Source organism: Erinaceus europaeus, chromosome 2, assembly GCF_950295315.1.
Source record: "Erinaceus europaeus chromosome 2, mEriEur2.1, whole genome shotgun sequence".
NCBI classification, from domain to species: domain Eukaryota; kingdom Metazoa; phylum Chordata; class Mammalia; order Eulipotyphla; family Erinaceidae; genus Erinaceus; species Erinaceus europaeus.
This window is the reverse complement of record NC_080163.1, coordinates 11,034,097-11,052,598: the sequence shown is the minus strand read 5'-3', so window position 1 is coordinate 11,052,598 and position 18,502 is coordinate 11,034,097. Positions and strand designations below refer to the sequence as shown.

The following is an 18,502-nucleotide window of genomic DNA, read 5'->3' as shown; positions in this document are numbered from 1 at the left end:
AGAGTAGTTCCCAAACATAATGGTATATAAATACCATTAACTGTTTACCCATCAAGCTGACGCAGATCCCATATATATTCATATTTAGCACAAGAGCCTGGGTAACTCTGAGTCCCTGTCAGGCTGAGCTCACAGTCTATGGTCACAGCTGGGAACATTATAGGTTACACTTATTTCAGGACCCATCTTCCTCAAATGGCAGAGTAGGCTGGCCCAGCCTCCCTTCTGAGAGTGGGGCAGTCCTGTGGGACTCTTAAAGGAAAGAAGGAGGTCAAGCTTACATGGTCCAAATGGGAGGTGCTATCACAGTATCAGGAGCATAGACTAGATTCGCCAACAGGGATTTAACTAAAGCATTCGTCTACCTTTTATTCATCAAATTCAGTCACAACCAGAGCACCATTTCTTTGTTATACTTTGTTAGAAGAGTAGATGGATGATTTTCATCTGTGTTCTCACTATTTCTAAATCCTTGACTCCAAGATTAATGGTGGAATTTTGTAAATTAGATAATTGTGGTAATAAACAGATGGAAAGTCCTGTCGCACTATTAAATAATGAGAGTAGCCTTGCTTATTTCTGATTTTCCATTGAAATAATTCACAAGAAACAATCGCTATGATAAACACTAACTGCTGTTCATTTAGAATACAATTATATTAACTAGTAAAACATATTTTAAGAAGTGCATGTTTTCTTCCTATTGACTATGACCCAACTTATTCACATTGTATCAAGAGCAGGGGAGACAACTCATTCTATTTCAGTTAGTTTTGTTCTTCACAAAGTGTCTTTTTTGTTTACTTTATAGTTGTTAATCATTGATGGACAGCAGCTGAGATCTGACCCAGCTACTGTGATGGATGAAGTCCAGAAGTTTCTGGGAGTTACACCTCATTATAATTACTCTGAAGCATTAACGTGAGTCTATTCTCATGCTTGATTTAATTTCCATTGTTTTCCATCATAAATTATCACTGGTAGGTGTGTGTATAGCACCATTAATATGAGCTATGAATTTATACATCATTATGCTACTCAAAAGCAGTCAACAGTATATCCTCATTATTCATGAAGTGTCTCCCCTTTGAGTACTACAAATGTTTTTAAATGAATTTTTTTATAGATTCCAAACTCCCATTTTGTATGCTTCTTCATATAAGTCTGGTTAAATAAACTCTGTGAGCCTACTCTGTGAATACTGTGCCCTAGAAATTGAATTTACAATGATGAAAAATACACAGTCTTCCCCCCCCCAAGTCATTTGTAGGTTAGAAATGAAATACTGACAGTCACCAGTAGATTTCTAGAAGTGGGCAATATTTTGGTCAAAACTGGGCAGTGGATATATTCATGGGTCCAAGTGTATTTCTCAAATCGTGATGAGCCAAATATAATCATGTATAATGTTTCAGTTATCAAATGCCATATAGCAGACCATTCCCAAGCCAGTTGAAATATTACCACAGCTACTTTTTTACATTTATGAATTCTGTAGGTTTAGGCTGAGAGGCCAGGTGGTGGACCACCTGGTTGAGCGCATGTTACAATGTGCAAGGACCTGGGTTCGAGCCCTTGGTCCCCACCTGCAGAGAGAAAGCTTTGCAAATGAAGCAGTGCTGCAGGTGTCTCTCTATCTTTCTACTTTTTTATATTTCCTCTTCCCTCTTGACTGTCTCTATCCAATAAATAAATAGATAATTTAAAAAATTAAAATAAAATTCTCTAGGCTGGTAACTTCATTCAAATCCAGGACAGCTCTCTTCTGTTCCTAATAGCTAGGGCAACACAGCGGTGAAGATGTGACTATCTGGGTATAATTTGAATGGCCAGAAACTAGAATATTCTGGAGGCTTTTCCATTCATATCTCTGATTCTGGAACTTGAGCAGTTCAGAGACTGAGCTCAGCTGGAGGAAAATTCCCTGTAGGATCTCTCCAGGAAGTGGTTGTTGTGCTCTAAAATGAAGTCATATATCAAGGGATTCTGTGGTGCAAGAGAGCTGTTGCCTCATTCAACATACCTTGCAAGTCACACAATATCACATATAGAACATATCATTGGTTACAACCAAGTCACTATCACCAGTCCAAATAAAGTTCTCCTCTCCCCCTGCACCCTTGATAGGAAAGAGTAAGATCATTCTGCAGAAAAGAACACAGAAGGTAAGGGAGGTGGGTGTGATTATTTGGTAGAAACTAAAATCGAATACTGGGTTTGTTAAAAGTAGGAAATATGTCATGAAACAGAAAAGCCAATAAGCAGAAATAAATATATAAACAAAGGAACAAAACAAACAAACAAAATCTCCAAGCAGTCACAACATATTTTAAAAGAGCATATACTTGACTCTCCCACAAGGCCTGATATTAAATTATAGACAGTTTTCTAACAAGCCTGATTATATAATTTCCCAGTTCACAGCAGATTAGAATCAGCAATTAGACAATTAGAGAGGTTAATGATGGAACAGGAAAAGCAGTAATAAGATTGGGTGGCTCCTTATCCAGTAAGATAGCCCTAATGATGTGTTGTTTTTTTTTCCTACATATGGAAATAACAACACCAGGCATAGTCCTAATGATTAAGTAAATAAAGCTTCTCATAATATGTTTTAGATTAATAGTTATTGATGTTGGCATGTCATCCCAGATTTCTCTGCAACAACTTAGAGGCTGGTTCTATCCTGTTTACTGCAAAGCTTCTTGTGGTTCCATAAGCCTGTGAAGTCACACCTGTAAAGAAGGCTTTTAGTATGTCTCACATATCACAAAAATCAATAACTATTGTGATGGTCAATATAATAAAATGATTCATAAGGCGAATCAACTCATGTCCTTAGAGTTGACAAATGAGAAACAGTTTGTTGTAGTTTGACAGTATCCTGTCTACTAAAAGAAAACTATGAAATACTGGAGTGATAAAAACTTAGAAGGATTGCCTCTTATTAGACCTGGGTAAATAAATTTATTAAGGCAATATATGAACCCAGGCCAACAAGGTATTGTGGGTTCAAGGCTATAAGAATGCATCTGAAAGAGTAGCTTAATATTCACAGCTCTCTCCTTCCTCGGGCAGCGTCATGTTCTCACAACAGCTGCTGTGCAGAGCAAGGGCAAGTCTGTCACGAGACCTCTCTACACCTTAAAGCTAAGACAATACTCCGTGTGTCTGTCTAAAAGCCTTGGCTTTGTTGCTAGAGCTGTATTTTACCTTAGCGCAGTTAAATATTCTCATCCTGAAACAGAAAATGCTGTTTGGCATGCTGAATTGTGTTTTTTGGTTTGGTTTGGTTTGGTTTGGTTTGGTTTGGTTTGGTTTGGTTTGGTTTGGTTTGGTTTGGTTTGGTTTGGTTTGGTTTGGTTTGGTTTGGTTTTGTTTTTTCCTCTTGGGAAATTAATAAAAACTAGAAGAAGGATTGTGATAGGCAAGGAGCAGATTGAAAAGTCCAGATTAAGATGACTCTGCCTTCCTTTTATCTACTTAAGCAGTGATGTGTTTAATTTTAATTGATAACATGTACTAAAAACAACCTGGACGCCAAGGATCAAATGTCTAATAATAGGCTGGGCAGGGAACTGTGAAGAAAATTTCTCTCCCCCTAAATGAATTCACATATGTGCAGAAGGCAAATAGCGAGTGCACCGGTATTATCGCAATGAGCCCAGGGCAACAAAATATTCTGCAACTAATTAACTTTACATCCCAGTCAATTATGCTCCATCCTTTTAAAACATCTGCTAAGCAACAAAAACGCAAACCTTTTCCATGTTTTATGCATGCAGCAAGTCCCATAGCAATAAATTTAAATTTCCCCTTCTCATTTGGATCATTCTCTCATTTTTTCTATCTTGTTAGTCCTAAACAAAAATTCTTATGTATCTGAGTTTAAAGAATATAATCAAGCCACACATCTTTTGCTTTTGTAACTTCCTTCAGTCCGGAGAGTGAGAACGTGTTATAATTGTTTTTAAGAATTTAGAGACTAGTCGGGCAGTAGCACAGCAGGTTAAGGGCAGGTGGTGCAAAGCGCAAGGACCGGCGTAAGGATCCCGGTTAGAGGACCCAGCTCCCCACATACAGGTGAGTCGCTTCACAAGCGGTGAAGCAGGTTTGGAGGTGTCTTTCTCTCCCCCTCTCTGTCTTCCCCTCCTCTCTCCACTGCTCTCTGTCCTATCCAACAACGACGACATCAATAATAACAACGACAACAATAAAACAAGGACAACAAAAGGGAATAAATAAATATTTTTTTAAAAAAGAAGAATTTAGAGACCAGCCGACCTGCCAACGCCCATGTTTAGCGGAGAAGCAGTACAAGAAGCCAGACCATCCACTTTCGGCACCCCACAATGAGCCTGGGTCCATACTCCCAGAGGGATAAAGAATAGGAAAGCGGGGGCTGGGGGGTAGCTCAGCGGGTTAAGCGCCCATGGCGCGAAGCACAAGGACCTGCGTAAAGATCCTGCTTAGAGCCCCCTGCTCCCCACCTACAGTGGAGTCACTTCACAGGCGGTGAAGCAGGTCTGCAGGTGTCTGTCTTTCTCTCCCCCTCTGTCTTCCCCTCCTATCTCCATTTCTCTCTGTCCTACCCAACAGCAACAATGGCTATAACAATAACAATGAGAACAAGGACAACAAAACAGGAACAATAGCCTCCAGGAGCAGTGGATTCCTAGTGCTGGCACCAAGTCCCAGTGATAACCCTGGAGGCAAAAAAAAAAAAAATAGGAAAGCTATCAGGGGAGGGGATGGGATATGGAGTTCTGGTGGTGGGAATTGTGTGGAATTGTACCCTTCTTATCCTATGGTCTGGTCAGTGTTTCCATTTCATAAATAAAAATTTTTTAAAAAAGAATTTAGAGATCTGTGGCCAGTGAAATAGCTGAGCTGGTGGACTCACATGCTAGAGGCTCCTGGTGTGGTCCCAGGTGCCACAGGTTTTCAGGCCTCTCTTTTACTCTCTCATATGAAATTCACTCTGTCTCCTATGAAATAAATATCTTATAAATGGAAAGTCTTAAAAATAATTTTTAAAAATGGAGGAAAGCATAGAGACTATAATGATCCAACAGCATCTCCTGCCTTCAGCAATAGAAATGAAGCACCATCTAATTTTCTTCATGCCAATGTTCAACCTGTGTTTCTTGGTCTCTGAGAAAGTTTATTTTCACACTTGTCTGTTTCTTAAAGACATGTAAACATTCAAATGACAAAAATGCACTTTACAAATCAGAAGGCTGAACACAACATTACACTTTGTCATTTTAATACATATCATTGAGTGGTTTGTGGAAATTTGTTAATCTATTTTGACATAAAAAATCACATTAGTAAGTATGTAAACATTCAGGTTCCTTAATGTGTTGTAAACTTTTATGGGTGAATAGGTAAAATATAGGACTTAATTTCATAATAAGATTATATATAGGGAGTCAGGTGGTAGCGCAGCGGGTTAAGCGCACATGGCACAAAGCCCAAGGACCGGCCTAAGGATGCCAGTTCGAGCTCCCAGCTCCCCACCTGCAGGGGAGTCGCTTCACAGGCGGTGAAGCAGGTCTGCAGGTGTCTATCTTTCTCTCCCCCTCTCTAGCTTCCCATCCTCTCTCCATTTCTCTCTATCCTATCCAACAATGAACCACATCATCAACAACAACAACAATAATAACCACAACAATGATAAAACAACAAGGGCAACAAAAGGGGAAAAAAAGACAAATATATACTTTTAATATCATGCATATATTTAAAATATACAATGATATATAATTTATTTCAATGCAGTTAAACTCCAGTTAGTTCATTGAATAGCTGTGCAAACTAATTAAACTGAAGCAATGGGCATACAAAGCAGCATTTCCTTTATATAATTGATGAGGTTTTCTCATCTCGCATTCTACATAAAATTTATAGTTACAGATTATTTATAGTCACTCATATGTTTGGTATTTTGTAGGTTTGATCCCCAAAAGGGGTTTTGGTGTCAGCTGCTGGAAGGAGGAAAGACCAAATGTCTTGGTAAAAGCAAAGGCCGGAAGTATCCACCTATGGATCCGGAGGTAATATCCTCTCTGTAAAACACTTTAAAATGCTCTCATCAAACTCTGTTCATACTGTTTAAAACTAGTGACTTGGTGTATTGCACCAAAGTAGAGAACTCTGGGGTATGTGTAGCATTCAGATCCTAGAACATGATGACAGAGGAGGTCCTAGGTGGGGGGTTAGTGTCATGTGAAAACTTGAGAAGTGTTACACATGGATCAACTATTGTATTTTACTGTCAACTGTAAACCATTAACTGTCCCCCAATAAAGAAAAAAAGAAACTAGGAACAATAATTTTGCTTCCCTTTTCTGCTCTGTCTTTGCTTCCACTAGTTGTATATACTTGGAAGATACAGATTATTGATGAATGTCTGTGAAAATTGCTTACCATTGGAAAGTACTTCTAACAGTAATTACTGAATAGTTCCTTTTGTCCAAATGTGTAACTGTCTTAACAAAATGGTTTTCTGAATATATGTTTTTGATAAAATACATAAAATTGTGATTATTTATTAGGCATAAATCCCCAGACTTGACACATAGCACCAAAAGAAGCAGTGAAAAAGAAAGACTTCTGATTATGTTACACCATATGGTTGAGAAGGTTGTTTCCACACCACCAAGCAAAGCTCTAACGCCACCTGGGTATCCTACAATTCTACTCAAGTTTGACACTATCTACCTAGAGGTGGCATCCTACAAGTTAGATTCCACGGGTTAAGGGCTCAGGTCTACAAATTTGCCCCTCCCCCTACTTCAGTGATAAACTCAACTGTCTATGGTTGTAGATTGTAGCTTCCAACAACTCCTTGCTTGGCTTCAGTTCATTTGCCTGAGCTAGTTACATACTGGGCTGCTGTATCATTATAAAAGGATAGAATTCAGGATAGATGTTCTGCTTCTCTCCCTCATGAATTAACAAGGAGATGGTAAAGACTGGGACTGAAAGTTTCAAACCTCTAATCACAAGGTGGGTTCTCTAGACAACCAATTTCCATTATAATTGAGATTCAAAAGTCACTTGACAAACATATAAAAAACAGCATTATTGCTCTCCCACTCTGCAGCTTTCAAGAGTTTTAGTAGCTCTGTGCTAGAAATGAGAATATACATCAAATATAGTATTGTGTTGTCAGAAAGGTTGTGACAGATTTTTGTTTATCTATGCAAAAATGCATCATGACTTTTCCAATAGCCCCAGTATTTATTATTATAAATCCCATGTCATAGAAGTCACGGAGATAAAATAGTTATATAGTCAGATGCTTTATAAAATGGTAAATTAGTTATAGTCAGTGATTGATAAGGAGATACATAAAATAATAAACCACAAAAAGGCAGGGGTAATTTTTCTCAATAGAAGTCATTGTATTAGGAGAAATGTTTATGTAGATTAGGATTGATCTACCAGTCAGTAATCAGGTAAGTCAGATATAATTGGAATTTCTCCTAAGAAAAGATGGGCAAAAGGACTAAGAATCATTTCAGGCATTATTATGGAAAATAGAAACATAAGAAAGCCCTTAGATTATACCTTTGACCTCAGTGGTTCCCAAAGGTTCTCAGAAATCACATTAACCTGCCAAGAAATCAGTGTTACATTGTCACTACTTCTATAAACATCTTATCTGGAATTTGAAGTGTTTACAATCTGTCTTAAGGGAAGAAAACATAAAGAAATTCCAGGTGTATGTACAAGCTGAAATGCAGTCCTCTTATGTCCATTTTTACAGTGTATACAAAGGTTGCTAAGGGAGTTTTATGAAAATATTGGGAAGGGCATAAGAGAGAAGTGGGATACTGACCAGATAGAGAACAGTGTGCAGGCTATTGCTACACTTCTACTGTTTTATCAAAGATGAGCATAACTATGTTCATTGGGTTCTCAGACAAATCAAATGCTACCTAGAGAGAAAACCAAATGATAAATTTTTGGTTTTCCAGAAATTAAGGAGATAAAAATCATGAAAATAGCTGATAATCCTTTTTTAAAGCATTTCTCTAGTAAGGGTCAATACTTCATTTTAACTGGGAATGTAAAAATGATTAAAACATCATTATGGGGGCTGGGCGATAGCACACTGGGTTAAGGGGGCACTTAGTGTGAAGCGCAAGGACTGGAGCAAGGATCCCAGTTCAAGCCCCCATCTTCCCACCTCCAGGGGCATCACTTCACAGGCAGTGAAGCAGGTGTCTATCTCTCCTCCTCTCTGACTTCCTCTCCTCTCTCAATTTCTCACTGTCCTATCCAGCAACAACAATAACAGCAACAACAACAATGGAAAAAAAGATATGACTGCCTAGAGCAGTGGAGTCGTGATGCAGGCACCCAGCCCTAGCGATAACCCTGGAAATATCATTATAATAGTCTTTATAGTGAGACCTATAATATGTCTGAAGTAGAAAAATGTTGGTTTTCTCAGTTATTTTCTTTAAAAAAAAAACTGATGGAGTAACATGGCAACAGTATTTAAGTTTCAAGTATGCATAACTAGAAATCAATGACGATTTAAACCTCACTAAATTATTTTGAACTATACTTTTTTAGCCAGGAGTTTCAGCTTTTATGGTTATTTATGTTCACTTTTTGTCTTCATGCTATGGTCTGGTTTTAAAGAAGAAGAACGTGACCAATTTTAAAGGCGATGCATGAGTCTGTCTAGCTCATTTCTGCAGATTTGAGACACATTATTTGACAACTTCATTACTGTACAGTTAAATACCTCTCCTCATCTGCCTTCCCACAGAGATGTGATTAATCCATAATAAATAAGGGCCATAATGGGAGATGAATCACATAAGGTAGATCTGTACTTATTTTTATTTTACAGCCACGCTTCTGTCAAATCTCTGTCAATGGGTAAAAAGAATTGATACCACAGGAAAATACAAAATAATTAATATTAATAAAAATACAAGGATATTAATGTCAGTAAAAATGCAATGAAACAAAAGTATCCAACTCTGCATTATAGTGGAATTTCTTTTTTTCTTTCTTTTTTATTTTCTTTTTCCTTTTACCTCCAGAGTTATTGCTGATGATCCTGGTGGCCATTTTTTGCATTTTTTTCCTTTTTTTTTCTTTATTTGATAGGACATAGAAAAATTAAGAGGGAAAGGGGAGAGAGAATGAGAGAGAGAGAGAGATACCTACAGTACTTACCTTACTGCTTGTGAAGCTTTCTCCCTGCAAATAAGGAGTGAGGTCTCAAACCCAGGTCCTTGTGCATGCTAACATGTACTCTGAGCTGGGTACACCACTGACTGACTGACTCCCATAATAGAATTTCTTTTTTTTTTTTATTTATTCCCTTTTGTTGCCCTTGTTGTTTTATTGTTGTAGTTATTATTGATGTCGTTGTTGTTGGATAGGACAGAGAGAAATGGAGAGAGGAGGGGAAGACAGAGAGGGGAAGAGAAAGACAGATACCTGCAGACTTGCTTCACCGCCTGCATACTTGCTTCACTGCCTGTGAAGGGACCTGCCTGCAGGTGGGGAGCCGGGGGCTCGAACCGGGATCCTGACGCCGGTCCTTGAGCTTAGCGCCACCTGCGCTTAACCCGCTGCGCCACAGCCCAACTCCCCATAGTAGAATTTCTTAAGCTGTGTATGTTGTACAGTCTCATTCATTTAGTGAACTCAAAACTTCCTTCAAGTGTTCCCTGTCTTTTTGTTTCCAGGCTAGAACTTTCCTTTCTAATTACTACCGCGATCATAATGTGGAACTCTCCAAACTGCTGCACAGATTGGGACAGCCTCTGCCATCCTGGCTGAGACAGGAGCTGCAGAAAGTGAGATAGCGCCAGAGACAAGAACCAAGGCTTGCAAGATTCTTACACTCAGCATTAAACAACAAACCCTTCTCCTTTCTGTCCCTGTAGTGCGCTAGTGATTGTCAACAAAGGAATGTATGGATAAATTTATTTCTATCTTTTTTCATGCAGTGAAAACTGTTATATATGCACGCATTTGGCCAGTGACTAATATTACTCCTTGCGTGAGCTTCGGGGGAATAATGGGGAGCTTTGTAGCATTAGCCAGTTTCCAGTGTGGGAATTTTAACAGTCTCATTCCTCTGTTAGCTCTAAGGTTTCAGAAACGGTATATGTAACTAGCAACCCTAAGAGTATGCAGGTGACAAATAAGAATCTTGATGAAAAGACAAAGACTGAGACACCAGTCAATGACGTTAGGAGTAACCCAATATCTGACTTTTAAGGGCTTGCATTTCTATGTGTTAATTTAAAACCATTTTTTGCTTTTGGCATAAAAAGAAATTAGATAATCCCATATTCTGCTTTTTTTTGTTTTTAAAATAATATTTTTTTTATTTTTTATTTTTTAATAATTTATTTCTTTGTTGGGGAATTAATGTTTTACATTCAACAGTAAATACAATAGTTTGTACATGCATAACATTCCCCAGATTCCCATTTAACAATACAACCCCCACTATGTCATTCATCATTTTTCATGGACCTGTATTCTCCCCACCCACCCACCCACCCCAGAGTCTTTTACTTTGGTGTAATACTCCAATTCCATTTCAGGTTCGACTTGTGTTTTCTTTTCTAATCTTGTTTTTCAACTTCGGCCTGAGAGTGAGATCATCCCATATTCATCCTTCTGTTTCTGACTTATTTCACTCAACATGATTTTTTCAAGGTCCATCCAAGATCGGCTGAAAATGGTGAAGTCACCATTTTTTACAGCTGAGAAGTATTCCATTATGTACATATACCACAACTTGCTCAGCCACTCATCTGTTGTTGGACACCTGGGTTGCTTCCAGGTTTTGGCTATTACAAATTGTGCTGCCAAGAACATATGTGTACACAGATTTTTTTGAATGTGTGTTGGATTCCTTAGGATATATCCCCAGGAGGGGAATTGCAGGGTCATAGGGTAGGTCCATTTCTAGCCTTCTGAACCATATTCTGCTTTTAAGCAGTTAATATTTCTTTGACTTGGTCTGCATATGTTGGTCTCTGCTGCTATGTGTCTTTATAAATTTCCTTGACTTGCTAAAGAGGTTGTGACGTTGTTGCCTTCTGTGTTTTTTTTGTCTATTTTCCTCTTGGAAAAGAGGCATATTTGAAAGTTTCCATATTCACTGATATTATTTTATCAGGTAGAGCATGCTCCTGTCCATAAATTTTGTACTGTGTATCCAACATTCTATATCAAACTATTAGTCTAGGTGGTTCCATCTTGTCAATGAAGTTGTATTTATATACTTTTTCACTATTTGTGGAAGATAAAAACCTTGCAAGATAGAGAATGAAAACATCAGTATGTTTTCATAGCTACACTGGGACACTTGCGCCTTCAGTGTGGTCTGTGTCAATTTTTTTCAAGTGTGGATTCTTCACATATGCCAAGGCATATACTATTGAAAGAAGATAATGGTAATGTATACTTTAAAAATAAATAGAATCTGACACTTACCTCTTCTGACATTGCTAATTTTCTAGCTCAGTTTCTCATCATACCACTTGAAAATTAATTTCTAGGGAAGTAGTGATGCTGTTTGTTTTAGCGTTAAATGTTTTTCTCCTACCTGAAGGTTATTGTCACGCTAGCTGGATTTTTTTTTTACCCCATTTATCAATAAGGACATATTAAGGCTTTGTTAATCTTTTCAGTGATACATGATGGTTAAGTTTTAACAGAACAGTAAATCAAGCTGACTTTGGTAACATTACCCATCAATCCATCCTTCCTCAAGAGTAATTTTTCTATCGGCTGTAAATAATATTACTTTTTTTTTCCTATAGTATGAGAAATTACACTTGACATAATTCAACAGTAAACTGAAGGTCTTTGTTTTTGATTGTTTGGTTTAATCAAGCAAATCAAATCAAATAGAGAGGAGAATCACAATTTTTATTTGCCTACTGATTTTTCACTGCATCTAGATACTCTTATTCTTATCTAAAGATTGTAAATTTTTTAATTTTCATATTAGTGATTGAACTACTGTTACAAAATTATAAGATGTTATGGGTATACTTCTATGTACACATATCTCTGTGTGGAAGTCAGTTCTGTGCCCCTCTCCTTTCCGCTGCTAAGCACCAAACTCTCATCAAGTCCAAGAGATAATTTGGAAAGAATTTGCAGAAGAGTGTTAATTTTTTTCGGATTTGACTCAATAACAAATAACGGTTTATCACTTTTGTTGTTCCTCTGGAACTGTGAAATTCAAATAAACATCATTACGTAAGTGAACTCCACACCAAATGTCTTAACACATTTTCTCATTTGTTTTCTGAACCATACATATACAGTGGCATTCAGCTATTTCAGATAGTTCACAGTATCATTCCCTCCAAGTTCAATTACACCTTTTCCCTCTGGTTCATTTCAATAATTTTTCTTAGTATTTTGATAATTAAGACAAAACCAATTTTAGTTATATAACTCATCTTAACTTTGTAGTAAGCTACTTATAGTAATTCAGCTATAATATTAATAAGTCATTTTTAAAAAGCAGTTTTAACTATCTTGACTTTTCAAGTTTTTACCCACTGACTACTTCAGAAGGATTTAATATTGTAGGAGTTGGCTATAGCACAGCCTGTTAGAGCAACAAGTTGAATGCCTAAGATCTCTGGGGTTGCAGGTTCAAATTCTTTATGCCAGAGGTAAACAGTGGTCTTGTTCTTTCTCTTTCCTCTCTGTCATAATAAATATTTTTAAAAGGTTTAAAGTTATATTAACATTTTAAGATATCAAATGCTTTAAAATCTAAATAAATCCTGTCTCAGTTTTAAAAGACATATTTTCAATTTGTTGAGCTTCCTAAAACTTCTAAGCAAGTCAGTCTCTTTTTTTTTCCTTATCTTTAATTCAGTTGTCTAATTCACAAACTCAATCACAGATTACTTGTCATCAGTGATGACAAGACAATTTTCTTGCAAGGCTATATCAAAATATAGCATTTTATTGTCAAATACTAATGTTTACAAATTGTATTACCAATCACATATAAAAAAGCAATGTTTTATGTAACAGTGGTCTAATAAGAATTAAGTAAACAATAAGACAAAGGCTAATGAGAAAATTTATACTCTTATCACTATACCTTTTCTAAAAATCTTTCATCTAAGAAGATATTTTACTACCTTTATTTCAGCAAACTCATCTGTATTTTAGCTTACAGGTTTTTGTTCTTCTATATCAATGTTTTAGTATGACACAAAGGAACCTGCTTACCATGAACGTTGATTGTTTAAGTTACAAAAATAATTTTCAATGAAATAATATATATACAGTACAGTTTGGAATGGACTAAAGGACATTAACCATGTTCTTGAGTTCTTGTTTTCATCAAAAGCAAAGTTGGTCAGTTATTTTACAAAAAAATAAATCTAGTCATATTAATTACAGAATTTTATCTGAACTACAGGGACACAGCATAGTGATAAATATATATACGAATATATATGCCAAATCATGTTTGTATATATATATACAAATGAATATTTTCTTAAGTGACCTAGTGAGATGAGTGGGAGTTCCATTTATGAAAATTGCTAAACAATGAATAAAATGCATACAAAGCATATTATTTCTTTTCAAAACAAATCCTGATGCTGGAATGACCGCTAGGGTAATGTTGTTTCTGGTCTAACACAGAAGGTCTTTATCACTAGATGGATCATTTTCCTTTAACTTGTTGACTAAATAGGTATATGTTTCTTGTAACAAAGTACAACTAGACTTGGGGTTTTCACATCACTTCTGCTTCTCACTATCTCTGTGGCCTTGGAATTTGTGGAGCCTCCCTGAGTAATGGTGTCCTTTTCTGTAAAATAGAGACAATAAAATATTACTCATTGGATTATTGTAATCATTAAATGAGAATATATTTAAATAACTTAGCACAATGCCTGATGAGGTTATGCTGGAACATGTTTGTTACAAATATAATGTATGATATTCAAGGCACTTTCTTCTTTCATCAAACAAGAATATGTTTTTATACTTAATTTAATAATAAAAAACATATATATCTTAAATATATAACTAATTGTTCTTGGTCAAAATGGGAAGCTGTCTTCTTCATTACCACCCAACGATAAATTTTGTACAACTTCCTGCTATTATTCTGTTCAACATTCAAAACAAGGTGGTTCAGGCTAAGTTTATTGTTTTTTTTTCTTTTTTTTTAATTTTTTGATATTTATTAATTTATTTATTCTTTTGTTGCCCTTGTTTTTTGTTGTTGTTGTTGTTGTTATTATTAATGTTGTTGTTGTTGGATAGGACAAAGAGAAATGGAGAGAGGATGGGAAAATTTCTCCAGAGAAGTGGAGAGAAAGACACCTGCAGACCTGCTTCACCACCTGTAAAGTTTAACCCGCTGCACTACCACCCGACTCCTCCAGTCTCAGTTTATTCTACTGCAGTCTCTTAATCCTGTTTCTCTATCTTCATCATTTTTTTTATTAGTGTTTTATAATGGTTGACAAGATTGTGGGATAAGAAGGGTACAATTCCACACAATTCCCACTACCAGAGTTTTATGTCCTGTCGGGCTGGCTTCGCGGGTGGAGACAGACGACCCGGGACTCATGGCTGGGTTGTACGCAGTATCTCTTTATTCATGCAGGACGCAGCACAATCTAAGCCGAGCTAAGCTAAACTCAACTAACTAACTACAAACAATCTTGTCTTTATAAATATACTAGCCCAGTAGGGTGGGAACAGGATGCGACGCAGAGAGAGGGTAGAGAGAAAAGTGACTGGTGAAAATCAGGGTATGACAAGGAGAGGGGGCGGAGCAGGTGAGAATTCTACCACTAAACCACCAATGCCCTGGAGGGAGGGTGGTGCTTGTTAACAGAGGTTATGTAAATAGAATACAGTGGTTATGTAAATAGAATGCAGTGTTAAGCAGGGGGGATTTAAACCAAATGAAACAGAAGGGGTTTTTAGAAGCATACCAACAATGTCCCATCCCCTCCATTGGAAACTTCCCTATTCTTTATCCCTCCTCCTTATGGGGTGCAGAAGGTGGAAGGTCTGGCTTCTGGAATTTCTTCTCCACTGGGCGTGGGTATTGACAGGTGGAGTCATACCCCAGCCTGTTTCTATCTTCCCTTGGTGGGGCAGAGCTGTAGGGAGGGGAGATTCCAGGACACATTGGTGAGGTCATCTGCCCAGGGAAGTTAGGGTGACATAATGGTAGCATCTACAACTTGTTGGCAGTAAGATATAAAGCAGAACAAACTGTTTTATAATCAAGAACCTAAAGGTAAGAATATAGCAGATGAAATTTGGGGCCTCCATATTGGATGAAGCTATTCACTTATCTCATTGATGTAATGCTGGACTATGTTTTGTTATATTTTTAATGTTTTATTTTATATAGTGAGCCCATACTGATTTATAAGATTGACTGTATGTGTTTTATTTGAGTCATGTCACCTCCCTTCAAAATGGGTATTGCTCCATTACTAAATTATCAGCCTCTATCTGCAACAGTCCATTTAGCCCCCTCTGCCCTAAGCATCCTCTCTGTCCTTGGTACTTCTGTTATTCTTCAGAAGTTCAATTGTGTGTGTGTGTGTGTGTGTGTGTGTGTGTGTGTGTGTGTGTGTGTGTGTGTGTATACTTGCTTGTCCCTTTGCTCTGTCTTTTTATATCCCATCTATGAATGAGGTCACCTGACCTTTGACCTTCTTCTGGCTTATTTAACATGGCATGATTCCCTTCCAACTCTGTCCATGTTGTAGCAAAGCATAAGATCACCCCATTTCTTACCTTTGTGTTATGTCCTGTCATAAAAATATCACTTTTTTTTTCCACTTATCTGTCATTATGTCTTTGAGTTTTTTTCCTTATCATGACTTTTATAAGTAACGCTGCCATGAAGGCAAGGGTGGATATCACTTCTCATCTCTTCTCAGATCATTGTGTGTGTGTGTGTGTGTGTGTGTGTGTGTGTGTGTGTGTGTGTGTGTTCTTTTGATAGAGATCTCTGAAGTGGTTGGATCATTTGCTAGGTCTATTTTTAATGTTTTGAAAACAAAAAACTAAAGTTTTTTGTTGTTGTTTTTTTTTACTATTTTCCAAAATAACTAGACCAATTTGCACGCACACACACACACCCTAATAGTATACAAGTGTTTCCTTTTTCCACATACTCACAAGTGCTTCTTGTTTTTATCCTTGTTGACGAAGGTCACTCTGAAAGATGTGAGGTAGTTTCTCATTGATTTGAATTTGCCTAATAAGAAAGGATGATGAGAATTGTTCTCATGTGTCCGTTGACCATTTGTATGTCTTCTTTGTGAAGTATCTGTTCAGCTACAACTAACTTCATCTAGTGAGTAGAGTTTCTATCTCCTTGTAACTTCTATTACTAAAATTCAGACCCGGAAGTGGTGTGTCTTCAAACTCCCAGACTGGCACTAGCCATTACTGAGTATAGTCCTTTAGTCCCAGGAATCTCTCCCTTAGCCTCTTGCTGTCTATAAGCCACATGTGGTTGTACTCACCTGTGGCTTGCTGGGTTTTTGAAGCTATCCTGGTGGTAGTTTGTTGAGTTTTCAGGTGATTTTCATTACTTTTCCTAGTTGCTCAGGGAGAACAAAACACAGCTGCTACTACTCCATAGCCACATCTCTGGAAGTGACCCTCCTTGTAACTTCTGTTAAACCTCTCTCTTCAATTCTTTAACAAACTAACAGTTAATGCTACAACAAACATCAGTGGAATTTGGGACCAGAGAAACAACTACTAGTTAGATCACCTGCACTCAGACTGGAACCTCAGTATTTCATGGGAGGTGCTGTGGAAATGGAGGAAGCTTTGGTGCTAAGATTTTTTTTATTTCTTTTTTTAAATTTCTTTATTGGGGAATTAATGTTTCACATTCGACAGTAAATACAACAGTTTGCACATGCATAACATTTCTGAGTTTTCCCTAATTTTTATTTCTTTATTGAGGAATTAATGGTTTACAGTTGACAGCAGAACACAGTAGTTTGTACATTTGTAACATTTCTCGGTTTTTTACATAACAATTCAACCCCCACTAGCCATCATTTTCCAGGACCTGAAGCCTTCCCCCACCACCCAGAGTCTTTTACTTTGGTACAATACAAATCCAGTCCAAGTTCTGCTTTGTGTTTTCCCTTCTGATCTTGTTTTTCAACTTCTGTCTATGAGTGAGGTCATCCCATATTCATCCTTTTGTTTCTGACTTATCTCACTTAACATGATTCCTTCAAGCTCTATCCAAGAAGAGATGAAGAAAGTTAAGTCACCATTTTTAATAGCTGAGTCGTGTTCCGTTGTTTATATAGACCACAACTTGCTCAGCCACTCATCTGTTGTTGGACACCTAAGTTGCTTCCAGGTTTTGGCTATTACAAATTGTGCTGCTATGAACAAAGGTGTATATAGATCTTTTTGGATGAGTATGTTAGGTTCCTTAGAATATATCCTCAAGAGAGGAATTGCTAAGATATGTTTGTCTAGAATGAAAAAAAGTGACACACAGTGATGAATTCACACATGCATAAGTCCAAGTACCATAAAAAAAAGAAGTGCATTTCCTTTAAACCAAAAGAAAGTAACAAAATTAATAAAGACATACATATAATGAATAAATACTAAATAATACTAGATACATAAAAATTACATGAAAATTTCCCTGAATTCCCCACTAATTTTATGTCCAACTTCATCTTCATCCAGTATGATCTCCTTTCCCTAGCAGTGACTTGCAAACTGGTTTAATTCATAAAGATCATAAAGACAAAACACTTTATTAGATTTCAATAGGTTATTTTCTATTACATATTAATATCAGGCATCATTTCATAAATCATTACAAAAATGTTTCAGGTATGAAAGAGAACAATTATTTTAAATATTCCCATTCAAAAAAGTTAACTATCTCTTATCTAAAGTCTATATGCTATCAAAACCTGCTTCATCATAGTTATGCAATAAAAATTCATTAAGCAATACTTACCCAGCAGGGGAGCTATCATGATCATGAAGGTGGTTTTCCCAGGGAGAGGCTTTTATCCATTGCACTCCAGATATGCTGACCCCCCATGATTTCCCCCAAATGGGGGAAACTTGACTGCAGGATTTGTAGTAGCAGAGGACTGCATCCGCACTCTTCCCTGTCTAATAAAAATAAATAAATAAATAAATAAACCATTAAGTATACTTGTAGTACTAGTTTACTTAATTACTTTCCCAGCCTTAATAGAAATCACCAGATTTCTCAGTTGCTGGAGATTCCAGCTTCAGCTCTCTTATTCATGTGTTTGATGCCTTATGGAGTAACTCTAATCCATCTGTACCTTCCACACTGAAGTTACTCATGAATTCCAGATATGTTACATACCACATTTCTCTATTTATTCCATCTCAATAAAAAAAAAACTGATATCTAGAATATATCTAAAATAGATCTACTAGCTATCTC

At 36.9% G+C, this 18,502-nt stretch overlaps 1 protein-coding gene and 1 non-coding gene across 3 annotated transcripts in view; both read left to right on the top strand.

Annotated features, from left to right (window-relative positions):
• The window catches only part of LOC103120541 (bifunctional heparan sulfate N-deacetylase/N-sulfotransferase 4), a 329,220-nt gene extending 318,717 nt beyond the window's left edge, over positions 1 to 10,503 (top strand). For both annotated transcript variants that reach the window (XM_060176966.1, XM_060176961.1), the window contains 3 exons: positions 812 to 921; positions 5,957 to 6,059; positions 9,726 to 10,503. In XM_060176966.1, coding sequence (XP_060032949.1) covers positions 812 to 921; positions 5,957 to 6,059; positions 9,726 to 9,845 — 333 coding nt within the window. In that variant the 3' untranslated portion in view covers positions 9,846 to 10,503. The remainder of the gene's footprint in view (positions 1 to 811; positions 922 to 5,956; positions 6,060 to 9,725) is intronic.
• A 7,526-nt stretch (positions 10,504 to 18,029) lies between these two features.
• Positions 18,030 to 18,195, top strand: LOC132537098 (U1 spliceosomal RNA). The gene has a single exon (XR_009548586.1). It is a non-coding gene; the product is annotated as a U1 spliceosomal RNA (small nuclear RNA).
• Positions 18,196 to 18,502: the final 307 nt, after the last annotated feature.